General features: G+C 47.2%; 1 protein-coding gene and 1 long non-coding RNA gene across 2 annotated transcripts; both read right to left on the reverse strand.

Annotated features, from left to right (window-relative positions):
• Nucleotides 1-920: 920 nt before the first annotated feature.
• On the reverse strand, nt 921-3,778 carry LOC125760267 (uncharacterized). Its single transcript, XM_049420127.1, has 4 exons — nt 3,647-3,778; nt 3,214-3,436; nt 2,419-2,965; nt 921-2,079 (listed from the first exon to the last, which is right to left on the reverse strand). Exons 1-4 carry the CDS (start codon nt 3,776-3,778, stop codon nt 921-923), a joined length of 2,061 nt encoding a protein of 686 aa, XP_049276084.1.
• Nucleotides 3,779-6,827: 3,049 nt separating this feature from the next.
• LOC119406528 (uncharacterized) lies at nt 6,828-23,039 on the reverse strand. Its single transcript, XR_007417675.1, has 4 exons — nt 22,767-23,039; nt 14,837-14,973; nt 11,618-11,704; nt 6,828-7,058 (listed from the first exon to the last, which is right to left on the reverse strand). It is a non-coding gene; the product is annotated as an uncharacterized LOC119406528 (long non-coding RNA).
• Between the last annotated feature and the right edge of the window lie 102 nt (nt 23,040-23,141).

Genomic DNA, 23,141 nt, shown 5'->3' on the forward strand with positions numbered 1-23,141 from the left:
TGGGAATAGAGAGCCATGAGGGACCTCTCCACCATAGAGATGAACGAAGGAGCGCGACCGCTGTGATACCTCTTGTCAGTAGGTCGGCCGGATTTTCCTTGCCTTTGCAGTGCTGCCACTTTTGGCCCGCTGTATGCTGCTGTATTTCTGTGACTCGGTTTCTGACGTAGACGTCGCGGCGCCCTGGATCTTGTGACATCCAGTGGATGGCAATCTGGGAGTCAGTCCAAAAAACGGTCGTGTCTTATGGAAACACGGTATGTTCTTGATGTAGTTGTAGATGCGGGCCGCTGTAAGACAGGCTAGCAGTTCCAGCCGAGGCAGAGAGATAGTTTTCAGTGGTGCAATTCGCCCCTTGCTCATAAGAAGGTAAGTACTGCGTTCTTGCGAGTGCATTGACTCAGCACACACGTAGACAGCTACACCGTACGCCCGCATGCTAGCATCTGCGAAGACGTGTAGCTCGGTGGTTTTAATTGGATTCCCCAGCGCCCTGTTGACTTGTCGTGGCAGGCGAACCTCACTTAGCGTCGGGAGATCGGAACACCAGGCGTTCCATGCTGTTAGCTGTTCTTGCGGTAGTGGGCAATCCCAAGGATGCTTAATTTTCTAGAGATCTTGGAAAATCAGTCTGGCTCGAACATTGAACGGCGTGAGGAAGCCGAGAGGAGCGTACAAGCTAGCGAATCCTTGGAGCATTGTTCGTTTTGTGGTGGGCATGGTTGACACAAATTTGATGACGTGGTCGGTGCTCACGATAACGGAATCATTGCCTCTTTCCCAGCAAAGCCCGAGGACCTTCATTGTATGTGGATCGCCGCCTTCATCTTCCAATGATAATCGGTCCGTCCGGAGCTGTTCTCTTAGCAATGAGCTGTTTGATACCCACTTACGAAGCTCCATGCCGGCGTCCGCTAGAATTATTCTCGCCTCCAATAAATCCGTTGAGCCGTCTGCAGGTTGTCCGCACCGACCACTAAATCATCGGCGTAGAATGACTGTCGGAGGCATTCCACTGTTTCGGGGATTCGCTCTTCGGAGACTCGGAAATGGTGATTTAACGTTGCTGTTAGGAGAAAGGGGCTGGACTTAGCGCTGAAGGGCACGCGGGTCATTCGCCAGTGAATGATTGGTGGAAATGGTTCGTGTTCCGTCGGGAGATCAGCAACACATAGGAAGCGCAGCGCATCTCTGTCCTCCGGGCGAGTGCTGATTTGAAGGTACGCCTTCTTAATGTCAGCCACCATAATTATTGGATGCATTCTGAAGTTGAGCAAAAGTTTGAGTAAGTCTGCATCCACCTTGGGCCCTTTCATGAGCACGTTGTTCAAGGATGGTTGACCGGGAGCGGGAGATGACGCGTAAAAAACAACTCGAAGCTTGGTGGTGACAGCATCACGACGAATTACTCCATGATGCGGCATGTAGTACGTGTTGGGCTTCGGCACCGTGTCGTTGTCTGGAACTCGTTCTGCGTGGGATTCATTAAAGTATGCATTGATGGTGTCGTCATAACGAACAAGAAGATCTGGTTGCTGTCGGAAGCGACGGAGTTGCATCAGGAGCTGCTTTTTAGCGAGGTCGTAGTTGCTTTGGCCGGTTTCCAGACCTGGCTCCCGAAGAAGAAGGGGAACCTCGTAGCGCTCTCCTTTCTTGGACACATCACTTTCGAACAATTCAAGGGTGATGCTGTCACTTTGGCTGCTGTCAGGACTGTCTTGCACACCTAGAGAGTCGATGCACCATAAGTTGGCTATTCGCATGTCCAGGGCGGTATCGTTTTCAGTGGCTTCTTCGACAGCAATGAAGAGAGAAGTAGCTCGCTTTCTCGACCGTTGCGCTAGGCTGCTCAGAGTACCCTGTATGGTCCATCCAAAAAGGGTTTCTGCCGTTGTTATCTGAAGGGAAAGCCGTGTTGTCTGTCCGGTTGCCACGTCCCAGTAGATGTCCGATCCTATTATTACACTGATCTCGTCCTCCCGGAATGTTGTCGCTTCTGGACGTGCATCAGCCGGGAGCATACCTTGCCGTGTCATCATGGTGACGAGCTCGCCGTCTGTTGGTGGACTTGTCACTGGGCTAATTTATCGTATTGCCAGAGCTTCTATTGTGGTCTGGTTACTGCTATGTTGGCTCCGAAGCGTCACCGCAACGCACTCACAAGTCAGAGTCGCGGGACGTTGCGTTTTCCCGAAAGTGAACGAGGTAAGGCGCTCAGTTCGTCGAACGGGACAATTGAAGGCACGAGCGATGTCCTGCCTAACGAAAGAACGTTGACTTCCAGTGTCGAGCAGGAAGTGAACCAGCACTGTCTTTTCTGGCGCGATAGCCCATGCCCGGCCAGTCTGCAGCAGCACAGGCGTGAGACTAGCGCCGCTAGTTGACACTGCATTTGCTCGAAATGGGGTTGTGGCAGACCCTGATGCGCGATCTTGTGGTGCCGACGCGTTGCCGGTACGCTGTGACCGGTTCCTGACGTTGTTGATGTCGCATAGCGAAGTCAAATGCTGTCCAGCGCATTGGTGGCACTGCAGGGATCTGGAGGTTCGGCAATCGTTGGCGAAGTGGTTGCGTTTGGCGCAGCGGAAGCACAGCTTGTCCACCTGAAGCCTCCTTCGTTTCTCTTCCGGAGTGAGGCGTTCGGAGCACTCCTGAATAGTGTGTTCGGGCGAGTTGCACAGCAGGCAGGGGCGCGAGTAGGGGGATCGAACTTCGGCTGATAAAGCCGCAGCGGATGGCAGGGGTGGTTGTGGTGGCCGGAATCCTCGCTGCGGATGCCGCCGGCTTGTGGACGGTGTCGCTTCCTCGAGACCGCTTTGCTCCCGTATTTCTATCTGAACTCGAATGAAGTTCATGAGGTCTTTCACTTGTTGTGACTGGGCTCCTTGATATGCATCAGCGTTTTCCGCTAGCAGGTCTTCCTTTTGCCGCTGACGATACAGGATGCTGAGGTCCGGAGGTAACGCTTTCAAGAGGATGCGCCGTAGACCGTGCAATACACTCCTGGAGACACTCCGAGACCTTCCAGTGCGTTGATGCGAAATGCTGTCTCGTCATAGAGATTCCTTAAGTTGGTCACGTCGTGTGAGCTTCGAATTGGCGCGACAGACAGTAAATTGTCTAGGTGATCATCGACTAGCATGTCGCGACGGCCGAAACGGTCGGACAAGATCTGAATGGCTACGTCGTAGTTAGCTTCGGCGAGGCAAATACCTTGGATGGCTGCCTTGGCTGGCCCAGTCAGGTATGTCAATAGGTATTTGAATTTGTCGATTTTTGGGATCCAGTCGTTGTCATGAATGCTGACTCGGTATTGGTCCCAAAATTCTTGCCACTCGCGCCGCTCACCGGCAAAACATGGGATGTTCAGCTTGGGCAAAGCGATGCGAGATGACGGCGTTGGAGATGAGAGGCCAGGCGAAGGTGAATTTGCTACCTGCGTCGATGTCGATGCGAGAGGCTCACTGTAGGACTTGCGGTAACAGGAGCAGATGCGGGTGGCGTCGGGGGCCGCGGTGCGGTTGCGCGGCGAACTCTCGTTTGTGCATAGCTGACTTTCTCCTCGTACTCGTAGGCGGTAGTCAGGTCTGCTTCCAACTCATCATTGGATTTCGCTGTCGAAGTGGACGAGTTGGGCGTTTTTTACCACGATGAGGTCGAGGATCTCCTGGAGCCTGCCAGCCGGGGTGGTCGAATCTGCGAGCAGGGCGTCGAGTGTTGATATGGCTTTGGTGATGGTGGTTCGGGCGAAGCCGCGCTTAGTGCGTAGTTGGTCCATGGTAGAAGGTCGAGGACGAGACGACCGGGCGGGTTTCGGCACCAGAACGAATGTAGCGAATAGACGAAGAGAGAAACAGAACCCGGCCGTCTGGCTGTATCGAAGGATTAGAACCAACTGAGCGTGCCAGCGCCCGTGGCACTTGCTCGTGAGCCTCGCCCCTTCGTTCTCTTTTATTTGTAACAGTGGGTTCATTGTTCAGCTGTCCGCTTTGTAAACGAGCACGTGCTACGTGGCGCCAGTTGGCAAAAAACCAAAAGAGTGTTCCACACTCGCGTTGACGGCTACAAGCGGCGCTGATTAAGACTCGAAGGCTTGCATCGACATAAATACCCGACAATGTGGACGACAGGACTACCGCGACGGTAGGTTAATTGGTAGAGCCTCGGGTGCGTTATGCAAAAGTTGCAGGCTGGGTCCCTGCCTGCGTAAAATTGCCTTTTTGTTCACCTTACCTTCCACACATCTATTCATATGCTTACCACAATGCAGGTAAAAAAGGAATACTTAAGGTCCCCTACACCTTCCTTGGCTTCAATATGTGTTGGTTGGCATTGAGGGTGTAACGAACAAAAAAACTAGTCTTTAAAAATTTCCCTTCCTTGAATTATTCGTTTTACCCTCCGATATTGCACATTATAGAGGGGAGGGGCATGTTACATATTATAACGGGAAAGAACACTTGATATAAAATAAATGAACAGAACTTGAACGATCTACATAATTAACAAATTGGATGACCTGTCAAAGATGTGAGCAACAAAGAATGTAACGATAAGGATAGTGCAAATGGAATTCATCTTCAAGAACTAAAACAATAAACAAAAAATAAGCCATAGAAGATGAAAACACTACAAATACATAAAAAAGAAGAATCAAACACAGTCAAACATACTTTTTCAAAAAGTCCTTAAAGAGTAATGTGTCGGTAGATTCTATTCGGAGGTGGTACTTAGTATGAATCCATGCGAGCAGGTTACGGTTCTGCAAAGAGGAACTTGGACTTTTTGTAGGTGGTCAATTCTGGGTGGTCTGAATAAGGGGGGGGGGCAGTTAACAAACTGCTGACGAAGGTTATCGTTGTGGTAATAAAGTTTATGAAACAGGCTGAGCAGGGCTATTTTGCTCCAAATGGCGGGTCTAGAAAGGTTAAACTGGGACTTCAATAGGTTAACACTGGCCGTGCGGTTATAATTGGGTAAAATAAAGCCAATTAACTGAACGATTCCAGACTGCTTTGAATTCATGTGTTAGTGTAATACCACTAGGATCCCAGATAGATCATGCATATTAAAGGCATGGACGAATGTAAGTAGTGTAAAGAAGCTTCTTAAGAGATGAAGGGTCCCATGTAGAAGTTTCTTCGAAAATACCTGAGCGAACGGTTAGCTTTGGCAATGATGTACGCCACATTGTGGTTCCATGACAGGCATTGAAAATATGAGCATCTAGATATTTATAAAGAGAAAGAGACTTGAGGTAGGTATTGTTAAGATGATAGTGTAGACATAAAAGTGGGGTGCGGCATACAGGCATTGCTTAGCATTTTGAGATGTTTAGTTCTATGTTCCACAATTGACGCCAGGTAAATATCTTATTTAAATCAGTCTGGAGCGAGCTAACATCGTCGTTGTTAGCTATTTTCTGGTAAAACACAGTCAGCCGTGAATAGGCATATCTATGATGAGACGTTAGTTGGTAAGTCGTTCATGAAAATTAAGAGCAAGGGTCCCAACACAGAGCGTTGGGGAACACCTGAGAGCCCTGGCTGTACAGGCGAAGCACCATTGTTAGCGGAAGCAAACTGACTTCGGTTAGAAAGGAAGACTCAAGGTCAATTACGCACGTTAGGATCTAGATTTAATTCAGCTTAAGAAGTAGTAACTGACGACATGCCCTTATCAACATCACAAAACAGCACACAAACACACGCAGACACACACACACACACACACACACACACACACACACACACACACACACACACATACACACACACACGAGGAAAAAAGAAGGAAAGTAGGAACTGACGACACGAGCCCTGACTGTCAATTGAAACTTTATTTCAATACAGCAGCATCGTCGGTTCTTTTTCTTCTTTTGTTTTCGTGTGTGTGCAATGTTTTACGATGAAGACCTAGCAACACGCCCAAATTGCCAGTTTGACATCGTCAGATGCCTTAGAATAATATAGAAAACACAGTGTTTGGAAAATCCGGAATCGAGTAACAAATGCAGGTTGTTAATAAAGACTAAAAGCTGCATTTCGCAAGAAAAGATTTTTGCGGAAACAAAGTTATTGTGCCACAGAGACGATTGTAGTATTTAACAGCGGTGTAGTGTTATTGGCATAGGTGGAAAGACGTCCCCTTTTAAGATATGACACAATGATACTACGCTGAATTAAAATTACAAAAAGTGTTCCGTATACCTTCCTTGGCTTTATTGTGCGTTGGCCTGATTAGGTTGTTAAACGAAGAAACAAACTCTTCATCTATTCCCCTGTCGTTCGTATGTATCGTTCGTCAGCACCTTTTGCCAGAAGGTTCGCTTGGCAACAACAATATTGTATATTGCACAACACTTATTTCCTACATACTATGGTGAATTTGTGCGTTTGTTGTCGCGTTGGAGCTTCTGAAGAGCCCTTGAGAGCCTGTATTAGCACTGCGCTGGCCGGTTTGTGTGTGGACGACATGACCCAAATATTAATCCCTCCTACCTGTTCAGATTAAATTTCGGCAATATCATCGTTCATAATTCGGTGCACAAAGTCGCAGTGAATCTAAAATGTCTAATAGGGATCGCAATATACTTTAACTCAATTGGATTACCACCTCGCAGAGAAACCCACCGCGACTTCTAGGGCGCCCGCTTTGCGAGATGGCATGGGGGAAGGCGCTAGTGTACTCACATTGCCACTTGTCAAGCACTTATTCTTCAGGGAAAATGGCTGTTATTGCTTTTCTTGTATCTGATTTCACACGAACATGATGTGAGTGACAGGCCAGAAGCACTTCATTGCTTTTATTTAATGAATGAAGACGCTGCACGCGTAGAACACAAGACAACGGTATTGTACAGTTGAGAAATCTGTGGTTTGTGAATGATGATTTTTTCAAAGAAGACATGATGCCAAGACTAATTAGGTGCTCGCATTGTGGGTCGTAAACCACTCTTCTCTGACGAGTGACCCTAGAGAAGTGATTCCAACAACGTCGATAAAAGATGGCTTCAAGAGATGAATTTCTCACTTGCATCTCGTAATAAGTGTGCGACGCTAGAAACAAGAAATATAACTACATTGAGTGGATGCACAAATTTCGGTGCGTCCATTTATTAACAATAAGGGGTAACAAAATATTCGCACTTATGTTCCCAAGACGAGAAAATTCATGATTGCTAAAGATTTACTCCGACTTGTAAATTCATGCTTGCTAAAGGTTTACTCCGATTTAACACAACAATTATTAACGAATTGACATAGACGTTTCGCCACCTATGCAGCTGGCATCCACAGTATATACTGCCGACAAATGAGCAAAGGTCGGCCAGACCACTAGTGACATACGTCCTTCTAATCGTCTGGTAGCGGTCCGCCGTTTTGTTGTGGGAAATGATACGTTGTGACAAGTGAACCAAGATTTCAGGAGTTCCCCCCCCCCCTTCGCTCCCGAGCCAGTTTCGTCGCATTATTTCGGTCGAAGCTTTGTCGGGTCGCCCAGGAGTGCTCAGTAAGCTCCGCTTTGGAATACGTGCCGTGAGTGCATTTATCAACATTGCTTTGTGCTTCTTAAACCTGCTTACGTTTTTCAGGCCAGTTTCGCCGAAGGAAGACGCTTCGCAATGTCATTACAAAACCACTTTGCACCCTTAAGGCGGTTTCAAGCAAGCCAAACATCCTTTTGCCTTACCAAAATTTGCAAAACTTAGGGCGCAAGGGTGTGTTACTTCCCCAAATAGCCTTTAAGGGGTGATGTTCTAACTACAACGTCCTTTAGTAGTTAAGGGTGTTAAGGGTGATCGAAACACCCATGGCCCATAACACAGCATGCCAGATGAAAACGGGGCACGCTGATTAAAAAATCACAGATATACACGGGGTGAATGATAATGAGTGGGGCAAAGCTCCGGAGACATTCATCGGTAAACCGTGAAACTCTTCCGTGAAATTCGCCCTGTACATCATATAAAGAGTGTGAAACACCGTGTATGTATTAAACATCAAACTTTTATTGTACGGTTAGTTTAGGTGGTCCCTTCATTATCACCGCTTTGTGATCGGTGAAATGCAGGGAATGTGTCTGCTCCCGAGCGAAAGAGAAAGCGCGCCAGGAGCGAGCGCCTTGTCTGCCTCCATCCGGCGGCTCCGAGCCAAAGAGAAAGCGCGCCACGAACGAGCGCCTTTTACAATCGCAGACATCCAATGACATGCGCCATACGCACTATACAAGCGCCATCTGTCATCTTTAAACAGCAACTCTAAGAAATACATAAAACGCCGTCTAGTGAGGAATTAATTAAACTAGAGCTCTGAGAAATACATAAAACGCCATCTAGTGAGCAATAAATTGAACTAGAGCTGGCTACATGCATACTACTACTACAGAGGAGGGAACGACCCACACCCTAAGGAGCTTCGCCCCTAAAAGTCGTTTGATCTTAGGCGAGTTTAGATTAAAGGATATGCCTCTTTTACGGCTAACTACAAGCGTACCACACATTTGCGCCTATTCTCTTCGTATTTAATGTTTATTTATGCGGAACAGGAATATCCCCATCGGCACTGAACGACGGCTTAAGATACTATGGCTATATATACCTGGTGGCAGCTTATGGTTGTGTAGCGCGAGTGCTCCGTCCATTGGGTATTTTAAATTACGGTCTGTAGTGTCTACGGTTTGGCGTGTGTGTACGCCTTCTATGCTGATGTCATCTGGAAATGCATGCTCATTGGCTGGTTGATGTTTTTTTCGGTCATAAGGGTGTTAAGGCCGTTGGAAACCCCCATGATAAGGATGTTAGGCCAGTGGCAACATCCCATGGTATGGGTATTTTCATGCGTGAAAACACCGTTTTCCTAGGGTGTAAGTTGTAGATAAGGCAAAACCCCCTTAGGGTGTAAACTGGTTTACAGTGTGTCGCTCTTTGCAGATGGGCACGCTCTCATTGTACGTGGGTGAGCGGTCTTTCAGTATCGCGAACACATGTCCCACGGTACATTGAGGCTCCAAAACGGTTTGTATGCCCAGCGGGCCCAAGGCTCTCTGACCGTACTCTGATGCACCTTGAACATAGCGAAAGAACACATATGGGCGTCTTCACTCTTCACACATCCCCGTTCCCCTTGCATGAGCTTCTGGATATCGTTAATAAACGTCTTAGGATAGTGCCGCTATTCCACTTCATCAACCATGGTTTCCACTTCTTGCACCCGGAGCTGCTGACTAGAGCATACTGCATCGCAACTTGGCCAGAAACTTCCTACAAGCACCAAGGACGTTCTTAGTGCACCACCCGACCGAACACCAGTTCTGGTGTTCGGTCGGGTGGTGTGAGTGAAACGACAAAAAATTCCCGGTGTCACATTGATTGCTGTACACTCTACACCGACAGTGCGCTCATTGTTTTGCGCCAGTTTGAGATAGTAACAGTCTTTGAGTCTCACAATACCTTGGAACACACCTGCGGACGATCAGAGCGGGGTCATCGACGAATTACGATTCAGGAGTTGTTGGGCGACTTGCATCGAGCAAACGGGCAGGAAAAGGTCACAGGGGCTTCAGGAACACAAAGGGGGCGATGCAAATGTCACCCATGCCAGGTATTCTAAGGCAGATCTTCTTGTACACTGCCGGACAACATGAAATCTCTTCGACCTTAAACAATGAGACGACAGTGGCTTGGTTGCGAAGGCTGGGGGAAAGAAAACTCCCGGAGCCATGGTTCTTTCGTCGCGACGCATCCGCTTGCTGCAACAACCGCGGCCTCCTACCGGGAGTTTACAAGGACGTGAGGGAGTAGTGGACTGGTCGAACTCCGTTCATTTGTTGCCGGTCTATGCCGAGAATGCCATCGGCATAGGTGGTGAAAATTCGGTGTCATTTTGATAATACTTTTTGTCTTAAGTCGCAGTAGCCTTTTAAAATGACAAAATACGCATCGGTGAGAAGGATCCAAGAGCGAAATTGTTGGTTTGCCCTATTTAATATTTCCAAATGAACAATATCTGCGACCGGCGCTGTACAATCACTCTTCGCACACCTCAATGAAGAATGCAATTCTTAAAGAACCAATTGGTAAATAACAATTATTTGAGACCGCACTCGACCGTACTACGGCACGCCATTTTCTGTGACACGGGCTCCTTCAGACTGCCGGGTTTTAATTTCAGAAATCTCGGCTGATATCGGCTGAGAATCACCTGTGGCGTATTCCCTCACACTATCGGCGGCGGCTCCGGACGTGACTGGTGAAAATGATTTGATCACGTACGCGACAGGGGTGTCACGTTATTTATGTTATGATGTGCGAATCTCGTACATTCACGTCCTCCCATGCAAATTTTGGCATGTACTAAGCTAAGGAGGCAATCACGAGATCGCCAAGAAGTAGGCGGATAGATGGATGCATGGATGGATGGATGGATGGATGGATGGGTGGATGGATGGATGGATGGATGGATGGAATGAATGGATGGATGGATGGATGGATGGATGGAATAGATGGATGGAAGGAATGGAATGAAATGGATGGATGGATGGATGGATGGATGGATGGATGGAGGGATGGATGGATGGATGGATGGATGGATGGATGGATGGATGGATGGATGGATGGATGGATGGACGGACGGACGGACGGACGGACACTTGAATACGACTGCACTGCGCTGATCATTCAGTCAGTAAGATATCTGTACACACTCAACAAGCCAAGCTGACATAGAGGCTCTGGTAAAATAGTTCGCTTCAGTTCAGTACACAAATATCGTTAATGAATGATGGGTACACGACCTTCTCCAAGCATTAGTGTTCAATACACGAAATAAAACTGCCATAAGCCAGTCATCAGCTTTAATGTGGACTGTGTGTGGGGCGTTTGGCGAGGGATTTTATTTAGAGTTTGTGACGGTGTAATGTGGCCCCAGGATCCGAAATAATTCAACCGGCAGTCAGGTGATTCTGTACACACAACACAGACTTTAACACAACCGATAACTCTGACGATTCACACACAACACACTACAGCATTCCTTATTTACATCCTAAACGTCCTACGCGCCCCGCACACAAACTGTCCTACTCGCCGTTATATGAACTGTTGCCGCTGCGGCGAGGTCGGTCGTCACCAGTACTCCTTGGGCAGTCAACAGTCACGCTGCCTTGACCGTGGCGAGGTGGTAGTGGTGGTGATGATGGCACTGCAGGCCGGTAGATCACCAGGCCACTACAGCTCAGGTTAGCTGCCCGTCGCCAACATGAGCCGCGGACCCCTCGTGACACCACTCGGGCCCCAGGACCTCAGGCCAGGAACAGACTAGGCTGCCGGTCTCCGTGTCAGCACCGGACACAGAGCGGGAAATAGGCTCACCAGGTCCACATGGCCGCCGGACGCCTGGTTGAGTGACGTAGCCCGAAGCAGGAAGCCAGGCTCACCAGGTCCGCAAGGCTGCCGGACGCCTGGTTAAGCGATGTCGCGACCCGAACCGCCGACCAGCGGCTGCCGTTCCAACCGTGTCGCGCTCCAACTCCTCGAGCCGCACGCCCCGCTCGCGCTTCCTTTTCGTCGTCTTCTCCCCCAAGGCGCATTGCAAGGGGAAAACTGACTAAAACTTACTCCCTGTCAATGATCCCAGCTTCACAACGCCGCATGTATTATTCTCCGCCGCAAAAATCAATTTCGCACAAAACATGGGTCGAAAATCTGAAATATAAGCTACAGTTGTAACGTGGTCGGCTGTCGACCGAAAGTCGTGGGTACGTTCTCGGCCACGGCAGCCGCATTCCAAGAAAAGCAATATGCTCGAGGTCCGTGTAGTGTACGATTTCAGTTTGCGTTAAGGAACACCAGATGGTTATATTGTCTGGAGCCCTCCACTACGGCGTGCCTCATAACCAAATCTTGCTTTACGCACATAAAAGGCCAGATATTCTTCTTCTTCTTCTTCTTCTTCTTCTTATTATTATTATTATTATTATTATTATTGTTATTATTATTATTATTATTATTATTATTATTATTATTATTATTATTATTATTATTATTATTATTATTATTATTAAGTGCGAATGCACTTTATAAGCGACCCTGAATCCGCCGTCCCATAGCAACGGCGCGAGGAGCGGAGAGGAGCGTCTGTAGCAACGGCGCAGCGACGTCACCCCCCACGTGACTGCGCGCGCTCCGCCCTCCGCTCCGTGGCTGCGCGCGCCCCGCGCATTGCCTGTGGTGATGAAGGCCGGCGGGGAGACGCCGAACGAAAGCGTGCGAAGCGGGCCGAGCACAGCCGAGCACCCCGAAGCCGATCTGGCGCGGGGACGCGCGATGCATGAGCGAGCGCGGGCCCTCGAATTCGATCGGCCGGACGCGCGCTTCAAGCGAGACTTCCTGGACCGCAGCTTCGGATATAGCTGCGCGGTGTGCGATCGACTGTGGTTCGACAACAACCTGAGCCCCATCTCGGGCGTGCGCAACGCCGCCAACAAGTTGAACGCGTTGCGGCAGTTGCGGGTTCTTTGGAACGAGTTCGGAAGACAGATCATCATCATCAGTAAAAGTGCTTTGCACTTAAAAACGGCCAGACCTCCGTGGGTCGGCTGGCGCGTGCTCTCTCGCTGCCGTCTCCTTCGCTCGGCTCTGCAGTTTAGTCGCGCGCGCCCCCTCATAACATCACCCCGTGCTTCGCACTTCCTCATACTCCCCTTCGGGGAAATGCGGGTTTTTTATTATTATTATTATTATCTTTTCACTGCCTTCGCCACACAGTTTTTACGGCTATTTATTCATGGCTTCATTACATTAAACTAACGAATTTTCACCTGTTACGTGGACGAAACAATAATTCCGTAATAAAGCAATGTTGTCAGTATGAAGGCCATAGCAAATATCTTTAGTGTCGACAGTTTGATTGTGGAAGAGAAGTAATTATGAAATATTCTTTAGAAAAACACGAGAGAAGAACATCTAGCATGTACGGTTTGAAAAGAACGCCAACGTATAATAGTAGCAACCACATCGCCACAGTGGCAACACACACTGTGGAAACTGCATTGTGTCTGAAAAGTAATGTCATTGCGTCGATTAAAGGGCTTCCAGAACAGACCAGACCAAGTTTAAAGTTTTTCAACATGTATTCGTCTTGAGCGTATGAATTGCATATGTTAGGCCTCGTTAGGAATGTCCTATAAAACATTGATGCGCATTCCAGTTCAACTGTTCCATATGATGTCCTCTCGCGGGATCCTTGACGATCGCACAGGCAGCTAGCTATCACTAATTGCCAACTTATGAAAGGAAGGTTTCTCTCCTGGTTCAACAGAAATCTTGAACAGAATCTTTCGAATTGGTTTCTATGAGGGCTGCATTGTGCGTTGTGCGGAAACTGAAGAAAAAAAATCACAGCATGTCCACGGAGTGAATGATGATGAGTGGGCGAAGCTGCGGAGGTTCATCGGTAAACCGTGAATCTTCCGTGAATTCTGCCCAGTACATCATCACCGACGTGAGATCGGGCGCGTTTATACTAAAGGTTCGATGAGTTATGACGACTTGCAGCTCACTTTAATTTTACATGTACGCTGTGAATTTTCATTGTTTAGAAAACCATTGCTTTAGAAAACACCTTGCGTCTTTCGTTAAGCAGCTGGCGTCTTTTTCGTTTTGCTTTAGAAACATCTGGCGTTCTTTCGTTTTGTTTTTACAAAACATCTGGCGTCTTTCGTTGGTTTATTTCATCAATCAACGGCGTTTTGAACAAAATTTTTATTGTTTAATCACGCAGAGGAGAAATCTCACCAGGCACTACCTTGGAGGTAAACAATGGCTGCTAATGGGAATGAGAGACAGAAGAAGTCGGCTTTTAGCTAACACTTACACTTCTACAGAGACAGAAGAATTCGGCTTTTAGTTAACGCGCACGCTGCGAATTTTTTATTGTTCAACAACGCACAGGAGAAATCTCCCACCGGCACCACCTTGGAGGTCAAAGGGTAAGACTTGTTACTCACTACTACGAGCACGACGAGGGACGAACGGGTGCCGCCTTAAGGAGCTTCGCCCCTAAAAGTGATTCAGAGAAAAGGTTATCCTTAAACTGCATATAGTCACAGATATGTGTGTATGTATATATGTGTTTAGGTGCATATGTATATGCATGCATGCACATTGTAATGATTCTTATTCTGTCCTTATTACACATAAATGTACTCAATTCCGGAACTCCGTTAGGCTCATACATGCTAGTTAGCAAAATCTGTTGCTATGTAGCATATAATTGTATAAATTACACTTCACGTTGTTTTGAAGCCCAGCACTGCTTTGGTGATTTTCTGTTTCGTGTATATTTCTATTTCAATTATGTATAGCTGTAAGCACTGCTGCTGTTATGTGCAACGCGTGCAGGACCACGTCAGCAGGCTAACCACCTCCTTATATTCTGACCGATGGGGAAACCTTGTATTGGTCGAAAGGTGGCTACTTTTAATAAAAGAAAATAACAAAGGGATCGATGGCGTGTTTTTAATATAATTGCTGCAGCACTGTGAGGTTGTCCTGCCACACTGCGCGGTATCTTCACGTCGCATTAGAATGAAGCGCATAAAATTTCTTGCAGACCATGTATGCACCAATCATTTGGCTATTCGTGTTTTTTGGAAAATTTGTAGGTAATGAGTGAGACATATTACATATATTTGGTGTACCTAGAGTTGTTACATATGTCATATCTTCGCGATCTTGAAAAACCTCTCCCCGCAGTCGAGCAGAATACCTGGAAGTAGTTGAATATAACTACGTTAGAAGACCTAGGTTTCTAACACAAGAGGGCTAAGATCTTACCTTGTTCTGCCTTGCATGAGAATTCTGTTGAATATAACGAACATTTGGTTGACGCTACGCACGTGATCGTACTGGCAGGTCGTGTTTCCTGGTCTACTGGTTTGCACAGTCCATATGCGCTGTGACGTGTTCAAAAACTGAAAGATGGAGAACACCAAATTAATATTGCAATGAGCTTTAAGTTAAAAATATTTCATCATCACCATAATCAGCCTGACTGCGTCTACTACATGGCAAGTGCCTCTTCTATGCTTCGCCGATCAAGCCGGTCTTGTGTTTGCGACGACCACGTTTTCCCCGCAAACGTCTTAATGTCACCTGCTCACAAAAATTTCTACCTCCCCCTCGAATGCTTGCCGTCTCTTGGAATACAGTCACTTACTCTTAATTGCCAGCAGTTATCTTGCCTACGTGCTACATGCCCTGCCCATGCCCGTTTCTTTTTGATTGCGACTAAGATGACCTTAATACCCATTTCTTCCCTGACCGGCTCTGCCCTCTTCTTGTCCCTTAAGGTTACACCTATCATTCTTCCTTTCCATGGCTTCATGCGTAGTCCTCGATTTAAGTTCTACCGTCTTCGTAAGCCTCCAGGTTTCTGCTTCGTAATTAAGTAGTGGTAAAGTGCAGATGTTATATTCTTTATATGTCACGAACATTATTTAGAGTCTCGCAAAATTACAATATTGTCTTCTTTTCAGGTAACATACAAACGTTTCTGTTCTCCTCTGGTATGTAGATATGAAGGCGCATGAGTACTAGCAATTGAGACGTTGAATACTAAAATTGCATCCCGAACTCCACAGGTAACTACATTATTCATTTGACTCTATTGAACTTTTCTACCAGCCATTGCAATTTGAAAATGCGTAGACTTTTCCGATGAACGCAAATAAGACGTTAGTGCAGCTTGAAATATAGTGTGAACTTATTCGCTTTAAGCGTGTTTCACTAAATGAGAACTTTTCTTTCGGCTTGCGACTTTCGGTCAAACACCGAAACTGATTCGGCAGTTTCGCGAAGTTGTTCTCTGCCTTTTTTTTTCTAGATATTCTTGTCACTTCCCCGCAGGGGCGTCTGCGCAACCAGGCGTTTGGTGTGTAGCGACACCACGGACCCGAGCTAACGGGGGGGTTTCGACTCCCTCCCACGCCTAGCCGTGCGTGGCTTTGCCGTGTCCGGGGAAAAGGGGATCCTGGGGGTTGAGCCGACGCCGGGTGACTGGACCTTTAAGGCCCCCCGACAGAGGCAACACACCCCTTTGGCCCCGGCTTCACGTAGACGGCACCCTTGGGCTGACCCACCCAGGGGAAATCGGCAGTCGCCTTTTCCTGTCTCTCTCCCTCCACATCTTCGTCTTTCTCACTTTTAATCTTTCCTGTCTACTCATCTCTTCTGTTTACTTCCAGTTTTCTCGGCGGCAAGGGTTAACCTGGTGTACATGTCCAACCTTGGATATATATATTAGGTTATAGTAACGGCGTACTACTGGCGTTGTGCAGACCTGTTTACATGCTCTGCCACGTCCCCTTGTTGGGCTCCGTGGTGGGCGGTAGGCGTCGTTGCCGAAAAAACACATTTTCCCATGGGATCACCAAACCCTTTCTGTTTTGATCGCCCCCCTAAAAGGGGGCGCACCGATGCAAACGCATTCTCTCTCTTAAAAAAACAAGACCCGTTCCCCAAGTACCATGTTATCCATTGCGAGAATCCAGACAAGAAGGCCCGCAACATCTCGCCGTTCCTTGTGTCCAGGTGTCTCATAGAGACCATCGGTAGTGGCTACAAGGCCACGAAGATGGCCAGTGGGGACATTCTGCTAGAGGTTAAAGACAAGACACAGTTTCAGAAATTGGCAAACCTTGCATCATTTGGGGACAAGCCCATAACTGTCACGCCTCACCGAACGATGAACACCGTCAAGGGTGTCGTGTCAGATGACGACCTAATGGATCTATCAGACGAGGAACTCCTTACTGGATGGAAAGATCAGAACGTCGTACAGGTGCAGCGCATAAAAATCCGACGTGAAAACAAAGAGCTACCAACCCGGCACATCATCCTAACCTTCGCCTCAAGCACGCTACCAGATGAAATTGAGACCGGCTACCTGAAACTACGCGTGAGACCATACATTCCAAACCCGCGACGCTGCTTCAAGTGTCAACGGTTCGGACATGCTTCGCAGAGTTGCCGAGGGCAACTAACCTGTGCAAAATGCGGCGCGACGGGACACTCTACCGATGATGATTGCAAGGCCGAGGTACACTGCGCCAACTGCGACGGTGACCATCCAGCATATTCCAGGTCCTGCGCTGCGTGGAAAAAAGAAAAAGAAATTCTAACAATCAAAGTCACACACAACATCAGTTTCCGTGAGGCAAGACAGCGTGTCTCGCCGCACATTGCCGCGAAAACATCTTTCGCCGAAATGGTGCATAGGGGGGCAGCACCACAACGGCATGAGGCGGTTGCCGAAGCCACACGTAGCGTGCCGAGGCTACCGCCATCAGCCCCCACGGTGGGAGCAGCCAAGGCTGCCCTGCCTTCCTCTAACATGGCCATGCCAGAGGCTTCTTCCAACCATGGCACCTCGGAGGTCAAGGAGCTCCCTTCGACCTCCAGGTTGGTCGGGCCAAAGGCTTTGTCTTTGAAGGCGAAGCCAACACTGCGCGCACACCGCTCGCTGGAACGCTTGTCCGATGCCTCGCACGAGGCAATGGACACAACTCCAAGTGGAAAGGCGCAGGCAGCGCCAAAGGAGCGGCGAGAACCTCTCGACCGCTCCAAAAAAGACAGAACCCTAATTACAGGGCCTGACAAAGGCTCTGTAAAATAAGTCACTTTCACCTTTTTGCCACACACAGCACACGTAAACTTTCAACATGGACACAATATTACAATGGAACGTCAGAGGACTATTACACAACCTAGACGACATACAGGAGCTCCTTAGTAAATTGCGTCCAAAAGTGCTGTGTGTACAGGAGACACACTTAAATCCCAGACACACAAACTTCCTCCGCCAGTATGTTGTTTTTCGGAAAGATCGCCAGGATGCTCTCGCATCTTCTGGCGGGGTAGCTATCATACTTGACAAAAGCGTAGCATGCCAGCACTTTCCACTCCGAACGGCACTGGAGGCAGTAGCCGTTCGAGCTATAATTGCAAACAAACTCATGGCTATCTGCTCAATATACATACCCCCACAGTACCAGCTACACAAACACGAATTTCAATCTTTTATAGACGAGTTGCCGGAGCCCTACCTTGTTCTAGGCGATTTTAATGCACACAGCAGCCTGTGGGGCGACCCTCGCACCGACGTGCGAGGCCGCCTCATTGAAAATTTTCTCTTTTCCACGGGCGCATGTCTACTTAACAAGAAAGAACACACGTTTTTTAGCCTTGCGAACAAAACATATTCATCCATCGACCTTAGCATCATTTCCCCGTCTATTTTACTAGATTTTAACTGGGAAGTGGTTAAAAACCCTTTTGGGAGTGACCACTTCCCAATACTCCTCAAAACACAAAGAGCAAATGATTATCCACCCCAGGCTCCTCAGTGGAATCTTGACAAAGCCGATTGGGAGAAGTTCCATAAGCTTACTAAAATCTCGTGGGCGGACATGTGTTCTTTTAGTATTGACAGTGCTGTTGAGTATTTTACTGCTTTTATAATTAACGCTGCCGCTCAATGTATACCGGAAATAGCCAGGGGCACAAGCAAACGTCGTGTCCCCTGGTGGAACGACGAGTGCCGTAAGGCTCGGAGGAAACAAAACAAGGCGTGGACGCTATTGCGTGACTCCCCCACAGCTGAAAATCTAGTAATGTTTAAGCAAGCAAAATCCCAAGGGAGGAGAACGCGTCGGCAGGCTAGGAGAGAAAGCTGGCAGAAGTTTCTATCGGGAATAAACTCGTACACCGACGAAGGTAGAGCCTGGAACCGGGTTAAGAAAATAAGAGGGCAACATACATTTTCACTTCCTTTAGTAAACATACAGGGCGACACCCTGGAAGACCAAGCCAACTCTCTCGGTGCACATTTTGAACATGTTTCCAGCTCGTCTCACTATTCGGAAACGTTTAAAAGGTACAAAGGAATAATTGAGAGACAAAAGCTTGAACGCAAATCCACAACAGACGAACCATATAACAGACCATTCTGCCTAGCAGAGCTGGAGGCATCGCTCAATTGCTGCAACAATTCTGCGCCTGGCTCTGACCGAATAGTGTATGAGATGCTGAAACATTTGCCCCATGAGACACAGAAGACTCTCCTCAGTCTCTATAACACTATATGGCTTTCTGGCGAGATGCCCTCAGCTTGGAAGCAGGCCATCGTAATTCCCATCCTGAAACAGGGTAAGGACCCATCTCTCGTTACGAGTTACAGGCCTATAGCCCTAACCAGTTGTCTCTGTAAATTATTCGAAAAGATGATAAACAGGCGGCTGCTACATTTTCTAGAATCCAACATTTTTCTCGATCCATACCAGTGTGGATTTCGAGAGGGACGATCTACAGCTGATCATTTAATACGTATCGAGGCAGCAATTCGCGATGCATTCCTCCATAAGCAATTCTTTCTCTCAGTATTCCTTGATATGGAAAAGGCTTACGATACAACATGGCGGTTTGGAATACTGAGAGACCTCTCACACTTAGGCATCCGAGGTAGAATGTTGAATATTATAGAGAGCTACCTGTCGAACCGCACATTTCGTGTCCGAGTGGGAAATATTTTATCGGATCTGTTTGTCCAAGAAACTGGAGTACCACAGGGTGGGGTGCTTAGCTGCACTCTTTTTATTTTAAAAATGAACTCTTTGCGTCTTTCCATCCCGCGCAACATGTTCTACTGCACGTATGTGGATGACATACAGATAGGTTTTAAGTCGTGCAACCTCGCAATCTGTGAGCGGCAGGTACAGCTCGGCCTAAACAAGGTGGCTAAATGGGCAGACGAGAACGGGTTCAGCCTCAATGCACAAAAAAGCACCTGCGTGCTCTTTTCTAGGAAAAGAGGCATACACCCCGATACCGAACTTGATCTGCAGGGTCAGCGTTTACCAGTAAATATAGAACATAAATTTTTAGGCTTAATTCTGGATTCAAAATTAACCTTTGTGCCACATATAAAACATCTGAAAAACAAGTGCTTGAAAACAATGAACCTCTTAAAACTGCTGGCACGCACTACGTGGGGTAGTGACAAAAATGTCTGTTGAATCTGTACAGGAGTCTTGTACGCACGCGTCTCGACTACGGAGCCATAACGTATCAGTCGGCTTCACCAAGCGTCCTAAAGATGCTCGATCCTGTCCATCATTTAGGTATTCGCCTCTCTACAGGTGCCTTCAGGACGAGTCCTGTAGAAAGCCTGTATGTGGAATCTGACGAGTGGCCACTTCATTTGCAGAGGTCATACCTATCATTCATGTATTTTTTAAAAGTTAGTATCTGCCTTCTGTTAGTATCAGACTTCTGCCAAGCCTCTCTGCGTGTGAGAGGCTTGGCAGAAGAAATGGGTGTTCCACTTCTTGAACACAACGTGATGCCTCCCGCAATAGAGCTCCCACCGTGGCAGTGGCAGACTATCGACTGTGACCTATACTTTGTAGAGGTTACTAAACACGCCCCACTTGCACATATCCACACATATTTTCTTGAATTACAGAACAAATATTCCTGCCCTGAATACTTTACAGATGCTTCAAAATCTCACACTGGTGTGTCTTATGCGGCGGTCGGCCCATCATTCTCCGATGCCGGCTTTCTGCACCCTAATACAAGTATTTTCACCGCAGAAGCCTATGCGATATATGCTGCCGTTAAACACATTAAGCAATTACAATTACAAAATTCAGTCATATACACAGATTCATTAAGCGTCGTAAAGGCATTGAAAACCCTCAAGAAACACAAAAACCCTGTCATCGTCTCGCTGTATTCACTGCTATGTACTGTTTACTCACTCAAACAGCATGTTGTAGTGTGCTGGGTTCCAGGACACCGTGAGATAGAAGGCAATGTTATGGCAGACAAACTAGCTGCAACCGTCCAAGAAAGCGCTGCCGATACATCTGTTGCAGTCCCTGCATTGGACCTTAAGCCCGCTCTAAAGAAATCATTAAGGGCACACTGGCAGCGCTTGTGGGATAGAGAAACCAAAAATAAATTGCATGTCATCAAGCCCTGTCTTGGTGCCTGGCCACCGGTGTCAAAGTCACGCTATACAGAAGTCACACTTTGTAGAATGAGAATAGGACACACACATAGTACACACGCACACCTTTTATCCGGCGGTGACCCACCCATGTGTGAGAAATGCGACGCGCCACTCACTGTATTCCACATCCTCCTTCAATGCACCCATCTTGATGCCATCAGAGAAAAGCATTTTCCATCATACCGCCGACATCTCCCACTCCATCCCTCAATGTTCATAGGCAGCGAACCTGTTTTTAAATATGATTCACTCCTCGGTTTTCTCAAAGATGTACATAGTTTTAATGTTATATTTCCAGGCAGCCGCAGCACGGCTTCTCAACAGAGGCCGCTGCTGCGGTAGTTCTCTCAAAGAAAAGCACTTGCCTCCAGGCCTTTGGACACAAAGGACTTGAGGAGGCACACGTGCTATTCACTCCGTACGTCATCGCCATAATTTCATTGTATATATATATAGATCTGTTCACACATTTTCATGTCACTCCCATGATTTTAATAGATATATGTTTTTACCCGCCTTTAGGGCGTGGAATTTTAAGGCCCTTATACAGCCACTTACCATAATCATTGCTCACATCTTTTTGTCCCACGACCTGGCGCTCTTTGGCCATTAATTGGCCCTTGCGCCATAAAACATCACATATCATCATCATTCTTGTCACTTCCTGCTATTGCCGATTAAATTCCTGTTGATGTCTGGTACAGAGAAGAGGTAACAGCGCGAACACACACTCACAAGAGAGATGACACGGACATACAAGCGGTGATGATGATCATTTCTAGTAATAATATGCAAGCGGCTCTGTTCGATATTCTCATGGTAACTATACATCGTGTCACTGGCTGTTTAATAACGCACTCCAGAAGCGAAACACACTGCAGAAGCAGAAACGGATTGTAAAAACTTATCGGCAGAGTACTACTGAGGGTTTCCATAGTAATGAAAAAAGTCTTAGCCTTCAGATGTTATTTAGATTATTAATTATTCATTTCTGATATTGTACATACCAAAACAACATTATGACGTGGTAGTCGAGTGCTCCAGAAAATTTCTGCATCCTTGCGGTTCTTTAACGTGCCCCTAAATGTAAGTATACGGGCCTCTAGCAATTCGCCTCCATCAGAATGCTACCACCGAGCCCAGGATCCAGCCGACGTCTTCCGGGTCAGAGGCCGGGCACCTTAACTATCGTACCACCGAGGTGACGTAAGTCATTATTTCACAGCTGTGCGTATTCTGCTCGTTAGTGTGCCGAGTAAACAATGTCCCTGGATAATCAGTTACGTCACATAAACCTGATGCATTCAAGGAAAATATCAATGGTGCAGATGTATGGTGCTGTAGGACCAGTTATACATTGCCTTATTAAACTGGCCAAAGCAAATTTCGTGCTATGAACCTTCAGTATTTGCGCGAGTGAGCAAAAAGTACCATCAACCTGTGCACATGCCGGCTGTATACACAACTTATTTGCTAATAATATTCATTGGTGGCGATAACAGCATTATCATATACTAAGTTGCGCACCATCATTCTAAATTTGTAAAAGTAAAGAAGCAAGGCTATGTCAGAAGCACAAAAGGCTGAAGACACTCAATGCTAGTTATGATTAGACGTGTTATGTGTAAGAAAACGTTCTCACATGTTCAACATTCGAACGGACAAAATATTAAAACAAAAATATTCACTTACATCAATAATATAGTAGGTCCTCCTTCGATGATTCGGTAAAAAGCGCATCGTACGCGTCATATGGGCTACGAAAATGACGAACATTGCCAGAAAGAGCGTTTTGTACATTGTAGTGCAAATACTGTCTCATAAGACGGCTGTACGTTCTATGCGATGCTGAACTTATCCCGCTGTGTATTCAGGAAACAGGAATGAAGAGCGAACTTTCTGACCGATCTCAAGTACAGCGCAAAAATACAATACGACCATCAGTTCGGATCGTTCATGCTGTAACGCACTACGTACGCGTCGAGGCGATGAATAAGAGTCATCGGCCATAATTCAAAGTCTATCTTAAATAGGTACGCCGGACACTCGCTCCTCTAGCTTTTCGCT

This window comes from Rhipicephalus sanguineus, chromosome 10 (genome assembly GCF_013339695.2).
Source record: "Rhipicephalus sanguineus isolate Rsan-2018 chromosome 10, BIME_Rsan_1.4, whole genome shotgun sequence".
Classification (NCBI taxonomy): domain Eukaryota; kingdom Metazoa; phylum Arthropoda; class Arachnida; order Ixodida; family Ixodidae; genus Rhipicephalus; species Rhipicephalus sanguineus.

Coding starts and splice junctions, on each gene's coding strand:
- LOC125760267 (XM_049420127.1), bottom strand. CDS start 3,778: ATGGACCAACTACGCACTAAGCGCGGCTTCGCCCGAACCACCATCACC. Junction 3,437..3,646: donor AGATCCTCGACCTCATCGTG/GTAAAAAACGCC, acceptor ACATCGACGCAG/GTAGCAAATTCACCTTCGCC. Junction 2,080..2,418: donor CCACAAGATCGCGCATCAGG/GTCTGCCACAAC, acceptor ACGATAAATTAG/CCCAGTGACAAGTCCACCAA.